The 14184-nt window shown below is 37.5% G+C and overlaps 1 protein-coding gene across 3 annotated transcripts in view; it reads left to right on the top strand.

Moving 5' to 3' along the window:
• The window catches only part of WDR41 (WD repeat domain 41), a 50325-nt gene that overhangs the window by 32362 nt on the left and 3779 nt on the right, over positions 1-14184 (top strand). For all 3 annotated transcript variants that reach the window (XR_008529548.1, XR_008529547.1, XM_054578512.1), the window contains 4 exons: positions 3028-3138; positions 9194-9378; positions 12487-12608; positions 13423-13511. Coding sequence is in view for 1 of the 3 variants with exons in the window: in XM_054578512.1 (XP_054434487.1) it covers positions 3028-3138; positions 9194-9378; positions 12487-12608; positions 13423-13511 (507 nt within the window). In the remaining 2 variants the exon portion in view is untranslated. The remainder of the gene's footprint in view (positions 1-3027; positions 3139-9193; positions 9379-12486; positions 12609-13422; positions 13512-14184) is intronic.

Below are 14184 nucleotides of genomic sequence, written 5' to 3'. Positions count from 1 at the left end.
GATACTTCTTGCCAGTCCTCTCTAGCCTGCAGAGTTTCTTTTGAGAAATCAGCTGATAGTTTTATGGGAACTCCTTTGTAGGTAACGCTCTGCTTTTCTCATGTTGCTTTTAAGATTCTCTCTTTATCTTTAACCTTTGGCATTTTAATTGTGATGTGTCTTCATGTTGGTCCTCTCTGGGTCCAACTTTTTTTGGACTTTCTGTGTTTCCTAGACTTGTATGTCTATTTTCTTCATCAAATTAGGGAAGTTTTTTTTCATTATTTTTTCAAATAAGTTTTCAATTTCTTGCCCTTCCTCTTCTCTTTCTGGTACCCCTGTCATTCAGAGGTTGACAGATTTGGAGATGTCCCAGAGTCTTCTTACACTATCCTTGGGTTTTTTTTTAAATTCTTGTTTCTTTTTTCTGTTCTGGTTGAATGTTTTATTTCTTCCTTACCTTCCAGATCTTTGATTTGAATCCTGACTTCCTTCCCATCCTTCCATGTAGATTTTTCTTTATTTCGCTTAGTGTATGTAACCTTCATTTATTTTTTTCTGTTGTTGCCAAAGTCAATGAGTTCTTTGAGCATCTTGAACTCTGCATCTGATAGGTTTGTTATCTCCATTTCATTTAGTTCTTAGGGGTTTGTTCTATTCTTTCACTTGGGCCTTATTTCTTTGTCTCAATTTGGCAGCCTCCCTGTTTTTGTTTCTGTGTATTAGGTGTAGCTGCTTTGACTCCCTGTAAAAGGCACTTGTAAATTGTGTGGGGCAGAGCCTTAGATAATTGCCAGGGTGGGGCAACCCACTTCACCACTTTGTGGCTCTGTGTGGCGGGAAGGCTTAGAGAGGGGACTGTGCCACTACCTGGCTTCTGGGGGTTTGCCTGGCACTCGCTGCATTTCCAGTTGCTTCACCCATACTCCATAAGTGACTGGCTCCCTTCCAGCTGTTGTCTTGGTGGTGAATCCCAGAGTGGGTGGGTTTGCATACATTTTAACACTGTGCAGGCCCTTTAAGTAAAGATTTCTGAAAATCCAGCAGTTTTTCCCACTGCCCCAACCCCCACTGGTTTTTACAGCTAGAAGTTACAGGGATTTATCTTCCTGGCACTGGAACCCTGGGCTGTGCGGTCTGGCCTGGGGCTGGGATTGCTTGCCCCCAAGGTATCCCTCCCGACGTTTATCCACTACTCATGAACGTGTGACCACCCTTGCCCAGTCCAAATCTGCTGCCGCCGCCTCTCTACACCATACCACATCTCCTCTCCTCTCTGCCTCATCTCTATGTCTCTGCCCCTCCTACCCATTTGGATGATTGTGGCTTCTTTAATTTCTTGGCTGTCAGACTTACGTATAGTTCAATTTTCTGACAGTCCTGGGTGTTATTTGTCTTGAGATTTATTTGTAATTCTTCTTATGGTAGCGTGAGGCAGCAAAGTGTGTCTACCTATGCCTCCATCTTGACTGGAAGTCCAGGATATATAATTTCTTGTGTGCACCAGCTGCAGTGACTTTGAAGCTTTCCTGGCTAAGCAAGGCTATCAGCATTGAGATGTCATCCTGGTTCAGTAGGCTAGATTCTTTCCTAACCCCTTTTTTAGAATTGGCTATTGCTTCTCTTTTGTTCTCTGATTTAATTCATATTTATTTTATTTTCTTGAAGTTATTACTTGTGTATAGAGGCCATATTTATGGACTCACTGAACAGTTTCATGCTGTCTTTAGTACTTTGTAGCTATTTGCAGAAACCTATTTTGGAGGTTTCTTTTTCTTGTCAGTATTTTAGATTATTATCTCTGTTAGTTTGATTAAACAAATACATTGCTTTTTATTCCACAGTCCCAACTTCAAGAATATTTGTTAGTATTTCAACTTAAATAGAATTTTCACACAATTTTAAGAGGTATGAGGAGGAGTTCCCTTTGTATTGACTAAAAGACCCTTTTCTTTTGATAGCCACAGGTTGAATGTAAATGGCTGTCAGGATTAAAGAACTTGGCTAAAGATTTGTCGATTAATAAAAATTGTCCAGAGACAGAATGAAACATGGTATTGATGTGCTTTCCAGGGAGGAATGTGAGAAAGAAGAGAGACTTTAATAATTATCCAGCCACTTGGAAAAGACATGTATGACCTCTGAGACCTTCCCACTTTTAAGATATTGGTTATCCTGATCTGTGAGCATCCACAGCACTGGGTAGAGTGGCTTATTATAACACTTAACATATCTATTATAAGCTTGTTTACAAGCCTTACTACCACTCTAGACTGTGAATGTTTCCAGGCAGCGACTGGGCTTTATGCACATTAGAGATCTAATTTCTTGGAGCATAGTGGATATTAAGTAAATGTTTATTGATTGACTCACTTTAGTTGAATTGATTTTAGGTTCTCTGTATTGATTAAAGTTAGGATTTATATTAGTTTAAATAAAAGTTTGTTTAAAGTCAGATAATGAGTAAAAAAACACATTGAAAATCTGTAGTCAAAAGAACTGTATGGCACATAAAAATTATAAGGCATAGTCACCTCAGAGAATTTGTAATTTAATGGTTGGTGTATGCCTAGGTATCAAGAAAAGTTTAAAAAAATAAAAGCAGCTTCTGTTGAAGTCTTCCGTAAGTTGAAGTTAAAAATGAATTTGCAGTGTGTTTTGTAGCAATGCTTACTGGCCTGGGAACATGAGTAGAGAAAGCTGACGGTGGAGATGAGTGAGGGATGTGGGCCAGTCACTGGCAGGGCAGAGTGCGGCCGGATAGCCAGGCTGCATGGGAACCCTGGAAAGGAGCAGGGCTTCATTGCTGGTAGTGGAATTAGAGGAGTTTTAATAAAGAAAAAGAGTTCTAAGGACACACTCACTTGGGGTTTTAGTAGGTCACTTCAAGCATTTGAAAGAAATATTTTAAAGTAGTATGAATAAGGCTCTCTTTGGAGATGTGTTTTCAACATGTTAGACATTTCTAACTTAATAAAATGCTAGTGTTTTGAGAATTTTTATCTTTTTAAATCATTTTAATAAAATTATATCTGTCTTTTCATTTAGTAATTTTCAGGTTGGTAGCACCCACAGAAGGATCACTAGAATGGGACATTCTTGAAGTGAAGCGCCTTCTTGATCACCAGGATAATATTCTCTCATTGGCTAATGTCAATGGTAAGTTCATTGTGTACATGTTTCTATTATGTAAAATTCTGTACTTGTTAATATAACCTGTTATGAGCTTCAGTCTTGCTTTGTTCTAGCATTTTTAGAATTATCCTCATTAAAGTAATGCTTTTTATTAGTAGGATTAGCAGTCTCTTATACCATGAAATTCAAGCCAGTGGAACTGATCAGGTTGCATAGATGGCTAGGGTAAGATTTAGCTGCAATGAGAACAGAATGAGGCAGAGAGAAAAGATGGAGGAGAGAGCATCACTATCTCAGGCTCTGTAGATGATTGTCAATAGGCTGTAAATACTAATACTTAGCGTTTTGGCCCTTTTGGCAAATGGTTCTGGCTAGTTCCTCTTCTGTAGACCACACCATGTATAATATAGCACGTTACAGACTTACAGCGGAATGAGCAGGACTTAAGCCAGTTGTTTTCATGATTGAAGACTCAGAAAATAACACCAACCTCGCGTAAAGGTTTACGGAAAGTGAGCCATATCTGCCTTTCCTCGTGTTTGTGAGGTGTGACTTGCCAGACATCCTATTTAGCTTTGTAATAATTTCAATGAGTAGGTACTGTGAGCTGAATCTGATATCAGAGGGCAAGTAGAATCCCAATCCGTAAGTCCTGGTATTTACATAGTTCACTTTCAAATAAATTGACATCCTATATCATCAGAGTTGTTCTGAGTGATCTGTGTTCTGAGATCAGACGAGAGGCCTCTTTGGTGGCTTTACTTTCAGAGTGTGAGGAGACTACGAGAGGGCCCTATAAGGATGGCATGAATATGATACAGTGGGAGGACTGCACTGTACCTCCTGACCTGAGGCCTGGGTTGCCTCTTTCTGAGCAATACTTTGCATAAACATGAGGCAAAGGGAAAGAGGGGCATAAACAGCACTAAGTGTCTCCGTTTGTATGCCATTCAGTCACATTTTCAGGTACCTCAGTGAGAGTGTTTCTTCCACTTCCAAAATTCTCGTCCCTATTGGCCGCCATCTTGTACAGTCCAGCTGCAAGTCTCTCTAAGGACCAGATTGTCTGTGGTGACAGAAGTAACAGTGTTGGAAGCAGTCCTTTATTTCTTCTTGGGGGCTCTTTTTCCTTTAGCTGTAGATGGCAGCACAAAAGGCACGTTTTTATTTGGAAGACCCTCTGGCACTGAGCCATAAGCTTCCAGGCCCCAGAGCAGCTGAGAGCACAGCTGTGTTCTGGCCCATTGCACTGCTCTTGCCCAGTTGTCTTGCTTTAGTGGTTGAACGCTGGTACTATTGACTCTGTGTGGTTCCGTAATAAAGATGATGGGATGTTACTGAGGTAGCTTTAACTTTATGGCACTTCTCTTGCCATGTGATATTTAGAGAAGTTTATAGCAGTTTAACCAAGAAAGCTCCTTCTAGTATTTTTATTGCCAACTTCTTAAGAGGAGGAAAATGGAAAACTAAAGCAAAAAATTAATGAAAACTACAGAAAAGCCCTGGTTCTTTTTACTTTATAAACTCCATGGCTGTAAAATTATACTACAGATAATAATTTAGGAGTCATATACGGACAAGTAGTCCGGTGAAATTTGAACGTGGTATTGTGGCAGTCTGATCTTGTATATTGGCATGCCTGCCTTGCTCCAGATTTGGGCAGTTCTGGAATGATTATGTCCTACAGTTCTCAGCTTCACTCTCCGTCCTACTTCTTTGTCCCACCAATTCCAATAAAAAGTGTAGTTACTGGGTTTGTAACTCACAGGGAAACACATTTTCAGTGAAGTGGGCTCAGGGCAACGTTAGGATGGCAGACAGAACTCCCGCAAGTGGGAATAAGGAACACCAGGTTTGCCAAAGAGATCTGAATCTGGACAGAAAGTTTTCTAAGAGAGACATGCAAGATAACCTTGCTTATCCTTTCTGGCAAAAGGCTATGGGTTCTTCATTCTTTATTTTACTCCTTTTCTTTTGTGCTGACAACATGGTATGGTAATCACAGAGTATTAGTACTTGTGAGAGATGGGCAGGCAGATGCCAGGTGAGATTTTCATACTAAGTGACTTTTGCAAGCCCATCCACATATAATACATCATTGAGATTGTTTGGTGTGAAATATTTTGAATGACCTGTTTGGGAATATAAATAATTTATGCAGGATAAACTGCATTGACTTAAGTGAAAGCCAGTAATTTTGTTTTTAGTGAAAAATCCCAGCTGGGCAAAAATCCTTTTTTCTGTTGCATAGATCAGTCACAAACACTGGGAGGATTAGGTCAGAGCAGGCAGCTTTGAGGTCTCAGCAGGTTACATTAACTCTTTTAAACATACAGGGTTAGGGCCAAGAAGAATCTTCACTTCCTAATTTCTCTAGTTCTTTTGTAGTTTGACTGAAATTGGAAAGAAGAGGGGAAGGGATGAAAAAGAAGGTCCTGGAAAGACTAGTACTCCCTTAACTTCCCCACTATTAATAAAATTGGAAGCCTGTTTCTCTCCACAGATGAGAAATGAACTTAGAGTAAATTCTGTAGGGTTCATTAATAAACTATAGAAATTGGAACCAAGACAAAATAATGTTTACATGTATGATTGCTGGTAATTATTTACTTCTAAGAGATTATTCATCTAGTTATTAGAGATTTCTGTCCTGTTGGTTTATTCGGTAAATGGAATAATTAAATCATAATTACTCATACATGTATTACTAAATTACAAGTAACTGGATGTTTAATACCATTAATAAGGAACAATACCAGGTCTCAAAATAATACCAGGACTCAAAGATAACATTTGATGTCTTTTCAAAATGTCTAAACATTTGTTATTTACTTGATTTTTACAATTATGCTCATTTAATGCATGAGAAGTCCAAACTAGAAAAAGGTTAAATGACTTTCTAACGACCACAAGGCTAGTAACAGGCAGAGCCAGAATTAGAACATGGCTTTCTAGACTCATGCTGCATTGTTCTGTTTTACCTTACCTTAAATATGTAAAAGTTAATATAATTGACATTTCTTCATGATAATTTTTGGTCTCAGCAGTTGAACATTTTCTATTAAATATATAGTTTCTGAAGTATCTTTGTTGGCCCACTAATTCCATTTTCTTTAAAGGATTTAAAAACTTGTTATTGTACAAGTAATACATAATCATAGTAGAAAAATGAGAAAATAGTGAGAAACATTAAAAAATGTAAAACTTAAAATTAAAATTCTCCCACCATACAGTGTTAAGCATTGGTCCATATATTGGGTTGGCCAAACAGTTCAATTGTTTTTTTCCATATGATGTCTCTACTAGCACTTAGTTGCCTCTAACTTCATTTGAAACAATTTTGTTAGATTGTATTGTGACAGCTGTCATATCACCATGCATTTAAAAAAAACTTATCAAAATTGGTGAATTTTTGTGTAGCCATTTTAATATTGAAGATGGAATAAAATATGCAACATTTTTGGCATATGATGCTTTATTATTTCAAGAAAGGTAAAAATGCAACTGAAATGCAAAAAATGATTTCTGTGGTGTATGGAGGTGCTGTGACTGAACATGTCAAAAGTGATTCTTGACACATCATGCTGGAAATTTCTCGCTGGCCGATGCTCCACAGTCAGGTAGACTAGTTGAAGTTGATAGCAGTCAAATTGAGACATTAATTGAGAGCAATCATCATACCACATGGGAGGTAGCCAACATTCTTAAAATATCCAAATCAATAAAGTTATTGGTGAAAATGAAAAATGTGTCTTTTATTTTATGGAAAAAACCACACCAATTTTTTTGCCAATCCAATACTTCTGGGTATTTTTCTGGGCTTCTGTATGTGTGTATATGTGTATACATATGGTTTGCTGTTTTGTAATAGTATGTCATGAATATATATCCATATAAATGTAAACATTTTATAACTTAATTTTCAATAGCAGTATTACTATTTCCTTTTGTGGATGTCTTATTTATTCAGTCCCCAATTGTAAATTTAGGTTATCTTCAGATTTTTAATATTATGTATAACAGTCTTGTTACATATGTTTTTTATGTATACTTTCCTCTGGATAAATTCCTGGAAGTGGACTTGTTGAATCAGTGGGTTTACATTTCTTTTTTAAGGTTTTGATGCGAAACTCCAAATTTGAAGTGATTATACCACTTTATATTCGGACATTAGTTGTGTGTGACTGTGCTGATTCCCTTTGATTTGACCATCATTTGGGTATTTTTCCTGTTTTATAATCTTTCCCAATTTGCAAGTCAATAAATAATATCTTGTTGCTTTTATGATTTTTTAAAATTACTGTTAAGGGAGTTGAATATCTTTTCACACGTTTACTGACCCGTTTTTATTTCTTGCTTTGCCTGTTCAAGTATTTTGCCCATATTTTTTGCTGTAGTATTTATTTTGTTCTTAATGATTTTTAAGAACTCCTTATGTATCAAGTATGAGAAACCTATTTTGACATCTAAGTTGCAGCTTTTTCCCATCTTTTTGTCATTTAAATGTATGACTTTTTTTTTTTATGCTAAGCAAATGCTTACTCAGATACCTGTTCCCAATCCCCACCCTGCCTCCTTTAGAGCCTTTCAGTAGCCCATATTCATAAAAAGAATTCACCTTTATTTTCTTCAATCTTTTAAGTATCTTTAATGTTTTAATCTCTTTGTAACTTAGTTTGGTAGAAAATAATAGACATGTATGTATGGCTTTGCCCCAAGTTCTTGGTGCAGAGCTCCTAAAAATCCTTGTAATTTCTTAAGTGCTATGAGCCCAAGGAGCATCTTTTGTTCTGGTACTTGTTCTAATGTTTCCTGTCATGGGCTATCTAAATCTCTTGGAATTTCCTGGGTGGTAGCAGTATCTTTTGTTCTAATGAAGCTATTCTTTCTTTCTGGGCTCCTGGATGGGCCTGGTTACCAGAAGGACCAAACCATTGAATTAGAAGCTTGGAGTTTTCAGCCCTACCCCCATTTTCCAGAGAGCGGAGAGGGGCTGGAAATGGAGTTCGTAATGGACCATGCGTACATGGTGAAGCCTCCATAGAAATCCCAGTAGCATGGGATTAGGAGACGTTCTAAATTGCCAAACATGTGGAGGTGCTTGGAGAGGGCATGAAAGTTCCACAGCCCTTCCCACATACCTTGTTCTGTGCAGCTTTTCTATCTGGATGCTCCTCTGTATTCTGTATCACAGCGGCCCCCCAACCTTTTTGGCACCAGGGGCCCGTTCCGTGGAAGACCATTTTTCCATGGACCCGGGCAGGGGGAGGGGGAGCAGAATGGTTTCTGGATGATTCAACACATTACATTCAAGCTCACCTCTTGCTGTGCGACAGGTACAGGTCAGGACCTGTACTGGTCTGCAGCCCAGAGGTTGGGGACCCCTGCTTTATCACATTCTTTTATAATACACTGGTAGACATTAAATAAGCTATTTTCCTGAGTTCTATGAGCCGCTCCAGCAAATTAATTGAACCCAAAGAGGGGACATGAGAACCTCTGATTTGTAGCTGATCAGTCAGAAGCTTAGGTAACAATTTGGACTTGCTATGGGCATCTGAAGTTGGGGGGAGCAGTCTTGTGGGACTGAGCCCTTAACCTGTGAATCGAATGCTGTCTCTAGGTAGATAGTTTTAGAACTGTTATATTGTAGGTCACCTAGCTGTTGTTACAGTACTGCTTGGAGTGGGAAAAACGCACACATCTGGTGTCAGAAGTATTGCGAGTGTGGTAGTAAGGTGAGAGTAAAGGAGACACACAGGAGAAGGATAGGTTTTCTAATAGTATATGAGACAAGGTATGGTTCTTTTATTTTTATTCCCCAAATATCTAATTAAATATTCCGGCATGAGGTATTTTGCTTTGTTCTCTAACTGAAATGCAATCATTATCTAAATAAGTAAACTTGAATCTGTTTCTGGTCTTTCTGTTCTGTTACAGTAATTTTTCTTTTTGGCTCATCTATGTACCTCACTGTTCTTATTATTGTGGTTTTATACAGCATTATTACTAGGTAGTCCATTCATTTTTACCTGTAGGTAAAATGATCAGTAATGAGACATCTATGAACTCTGCCTAGATTTGAGTTTTGTGACTGGCTCGCATGTTGGAGAGCTGATCATCTGGGATATCCTGGACTGGACCATGCAGGCCTGTGAACGCAACTTCTGGAACCCATCTCCACAGCTGGACAGCCAGCAAGAAATAAAACTCTGTCAAAAACCAAATGACATTTCTATTCATCATTTCACATGGGATGAAGAGGTAAAAAAAAAAAAAAATTGAGAAAATATGAACTTGCCTTTTTAAGTAAACCCAGTTTCTAATTTTTTAAATTTAACATCATGATGGATATATAAAGGTATCATTCCCCAGGTTCAAGTTGTGCTTTTAAATGTTCTGATATTTTTCAAACATTGTATGACTTGCATTAAAAAAATGCATTTTAATCTTAGCTCCTGTCCTTAAGACAAGGTGTTTCAACGGCCACAGGTTTACAAACTCTATTGACATTCTGAGTTGGATTAAATAATCCCATAGGTTTTGAGGATCATACTTTAAATGTTTTAAGAAACACTTTGGGAAAGAAGCCTTTTGAAGATTCTGGTGCAGTTCCTAAAGAGGTAAAGGAAATTAAGAAATTGAAGTTTGTAGGTTTTTTCCTTTTAGTCTGTTTAGCATCCAGGGGCAAGGTGACTGAGAGTTACTGATTTCGGTCCTTTAGTCCAGTGATGCTCTTGAAGTACTTTACATTATTTTTTGTAGTAAGAGATTAATACGAGTGGATTAATGAATCCTGCTCAGAAGATATATTTAAAGGGGAGTTACTTTTCTAAATGTAGTCGTAAGAAATGTTTAAGTGTTGCAACCTTTGAAAAGTTAGGGGAAACTTTTATGTCACTTTATTCTGTGCCTTTCTACACTGTTGAAATTTTCTATTTATATGCATGTTATTTTTATTTATACACTTCATAAATAATGGCCTGGATGGGAAGAGTATTGTATTTTTTTATTTTCTTTGCACCTCTCTTACTTTAAAATCCATACAATAGGATAAGACCAGGATACAGAACATTAATATACCCAAAGGTTAAGTTTCTTTATATCCCAACTTTATTTTGAAAAAAAAATTATATATGATAAAAACAATAGGGTTTCAGAAAAGATGGAAACTAGATTTCTAAAAGTTGTAGTCCTAAAAATCATATATATATATCATATATATATTTCATATATATATATTCTTAATTTTCTGTTTGAAATTTTTTCTCACTTTTTAAAAACTTTAAAAATTTTTTTCATTTTGCATTTTCTTAATCTTAAAAATTTAGATTGATGCTTATTAACTACTATAAATGCTTGTTAAAACATTACTCAGTTTTTCTTCTCATAGGTGGTTCTTTCTATGGGAGGCATTAATTACTGATTACAGGTGATTGATAGTGACTTTATTGACTCACTGCAACCTAAAAGCTCATTAATTCTCTAGGTGTGTATATAATTTTTTTTGTGACCTTGGATAAATCACTTAAACTCTACACAGATCTCCTGGTCTGTAAAACTAGTTTCTGGGGTTTCTTTGCATTGAATGCTACCAGTGGGGCTCTAGATTTTAGCAAGTTGGCTAGCTGTTCATTAATGCCCCTGGTACTAATCCTCAGCCTGCATTGTTAAATGCGGAGTACCAATTCTGAGATTCACGGGGATCATACTGGATTTAGACTCTGGTGAGCCTTGAGGTCATGCTTTGATCCAGATACTGTAGGTCTGAGTTGGGTTTGTAGCCTCTGAGGCTGCATGAGAAGGGTTCAGACAACAGAGAGGCAATCTGTAGGGATTTGTAAAAGGTTTGGAAGGCAGCCAGTTGATGTTTCTCTCTCATATCGATGTTTCTCTCCCTCTTTCTCCCTCCCTTCCCCTCTCTCTAAAAAATAAAATGAAATGGAAAGGTCTGTCTCACTGGGGAACCTAATGAGTAAGAATGATCCTAAGACAAGTGCCACCAGAAGCCTAGTGACTTGCAAAATGATTTCAGAACCTAGGTGATGTGGTATGAGGAAAGAGCAAGGGACTGGAATAACATGACCTTGAGTATAATATTAACTCCGTCTTAATATTTTGTGTGACTTAAATCTTTCAATTTTAACTTGCTTACCTGGAAAATGCTAATGATACTTGCTTTGCCTATCTTAATGAGATGTTGGGAAGCTGAAATAAGATATATACGAGGGAGGACCCAACAAAACCCAGAATTTATTTATAAAAAATTTTGTATTCATACATGTTTAAACTTTAGTCATCTTCAAAGTACTCTCCATTTGATGCAATACACCTGTTGAGATGTTTTTTCCACTGCTCAAAACAGTTTTTGAACTTGTTGATTTTGATGCCTTTAGTGCTGTTGCTGTTTTTTTTTCACCTCTTCCACATTGGCAAAATGTTTCTCTTTAAGGACTTTTTTCATCAGGGAAACAAACACAAAAAGTAGTTTGGGGCAAGCTCAGGTGAACAGGGAGGGTGGGGCACTTTTGGTCAAAAACTAATGAGCACTCAGCGTAGTGTGGGCAAGAGTGCTTGTAAATCACCCATTATGAAAGAGGCAAATGCATTGAGTCTTTAAAAAAATTCACTGAAGCCAGATGCAACTTCTCACAACAGTGCCAACTGGTACAGTGATGCAGGTGGGTTCCTAGAACACTCACCTAGTGGGGGAAGCCTGACTACAAGGGGCCTGCCCTCCAGAAGATAATTCTAGTGTTTTCTGAGTCTCCCCTCGTATTGGTGAAAATACTTCCAAAACCTAAAAGTTGTTCTAGTAAAGAGTTATTTCTAATACTACATTTGGAAAAATGTTATGAAACCTTCAGAGGATCTTAAGATGACAGTGCCACTATAGCTTAGACTTCCTTTGTGTCATTTATAAGTCTCTTGATTGTTTAAGATGTGGAGTATAAGTAATTTTGCTCGTACTTCGCAGGCAAACAAAACTAAGTGATTTCCCCAAGGACACAGTATAATGTGAATGAAACCTTAGCTTGTACCTCTGCTGCTCCTGTTGCAGGACCAACCCACCAGCCATAGCCCCTTTCTCTAGCCATCATAGTTCACTGAGGAAGAAAATGATGCTGAGCGGTGCAGTATATGGAGCTCTCTCTGTATTAGCAGTTGTGTCCTTCCACATTCTAAATGCTGAGCTTTGCTTTATGATTTGAAATTTTTGAACTTCAGAGGGCAGCACAGTAATTTGGGCTGAAGGCTAGGAATAGGGGAAGGTAACAATGGCTTTCTGATGTCAGACCAAGGCTGGAAATCTATTACACGAGGTAGTGCAAAGCACTGGTTTTATGCCCATTTCTGAATTTCTCCCCCCAGAATGTATTTGTTGCAGTTGGAAGGGGTTTATACGTGTATAACCTTCAAATGAAGCGTGTGATTGCCTGCCAGAAAACTGCACATGACTCCAATGTCCTGCACGTTGCCAAACTTCCAAACAGGTACAAGTTCCCATCTGTTCTCCAACAGATGAAAGAAATTCATAGTTCCCAGGGCTACCAATGTAATTTCTCAGGTGGCAAAGTTACCTGACTTTGTGACTTGACCTCCTATATATTCTTTTGGAAATGGAGAATTCTCTGTGGCTGTCTCTAACAAAAGAGTTTGTGACAATATGTTACAAAATTTACAAGAAGCATGGTTCAAATGAATTACATTGAATTTCATTAAAAGAAGGGATACTTTAATATATGTATTTATTTAAAAAGATAAAAGACTTTTGGGCACTTAACTATGTGCTAATTTTTCTTTTTATATTTTCCATGAACACACCTTTTTGTTTACAGCCAGAATCAAATGGAAGTCTGTTGTTGAAGGTTACTAAGTGAGGACTTTCCTCTCAGGGAAAATTTGGCTGCTAAATTTTTAGGGAGAAAATTATATGAAAGAATAGTATTATTTTCTATGCAGGGTATTTTCAGAGTGAGAGGTGCCCTGAGAAGTGAGAGAGTGAGAGGAACACGGGCGACCGTTCCTGATGTTATGGAATGTAATTCATGCCTTGTTCTCCTGAATGCGTTTTTAAAATGGAGATGAAATATTTATAACATTTGAGCCAATGTAACAATATACTATGTGTCTTTCCTGAAAAGAGCTTTTACTTTGCATTGGTAAGCCATGTTAAATTGTGATTTTTATCAGCTCCTGCCAAGAGTTGAATAAAAGCAATTGAGGGCTCCACTGATTTCTTTCACTGCAAATTAGCATTGGCCCTCCATGCTGCTGCTTTATATCACTGACTTTCTGTTCTGACAGGCAGTTAATCTCATGCTCAGAAGATGGCAGTGTACGCATTTGGGAGTTACGAGAAAAACAGCAGCTTGCAGCTGAACCTGTACCAACAGGTGTGTCTTTTCTTAAAAAGGCCATCTTTCTTTTTTTCCTCATGTAAAAACCGGAAGAAAGGCAGTTATGTATAACCACAAGAATAATAGACACTGTGCGCCGAATAGGCATAAGATATTTACATGAAGTATGTGGTAATTGGGATGTAGGATTCACATCTTAGTATTGCTTTAATACAGAATTGCCTGCTTATTTCTATTCAAGTCAACTAGGATTTTATTGTTTTGAGGGGAAACTTATTTTCTGGTAATCTAACTTACCAGTTGGCCAGTGAAGTAATTATTCATCTGTATTGTTTATCATTGTGCCTGATACACAAACAGTTTGTATGGTCAGATGTCAAACTAAAGTGTTCTTTCAGCCTTGAAGCATTAACATTAATATTGAACTCAATTTATGGAAAAACACACTTTTGTGCTTATAATCTCATGAACTCTTGACTTTCATGTGTTTGGTTTGTAAAACAAAGTCTTGGTTTATTAGCAACCTTTGCATGAAAAATCAGGTTACCTCTGGAGTTTCTTCTGATTATCTGAAGTCATAGGATATTGTTTTTGGACACTTACATTTTATGTTCCTTTAAGTCTACTTTGGTGATAGATCTGAGTTGTGACCCTTTTTTGGATACTGCTATTCAGGTCTTTTACTTCTCCTCTTTCATTCCCAGTGTCT

Source organism: Pteronotus mesoamericanus, unplaced genomic scaffold (genome assembly GCF_021234165.1).
Source record: "Pteronotus mesoamericanus isolate MK-2021 breed Mesoamerican mustached bat unplaced genomic scaffold, CSHL_Meso_final contig_50, whole genome shotgun sequence".
Lineage (NCBI taxonomy): Eukaryota > Metazoa > Chordata > Mammalia > Chiroptera > Mormoopidae > Pteronotus > Pteronotus mesoamericanus.
The sequence above is the reverse complement of the archived record's forward strand: the minus strand, read 5'-3'. Positions and strand labels throughout refer to the sequence as shown.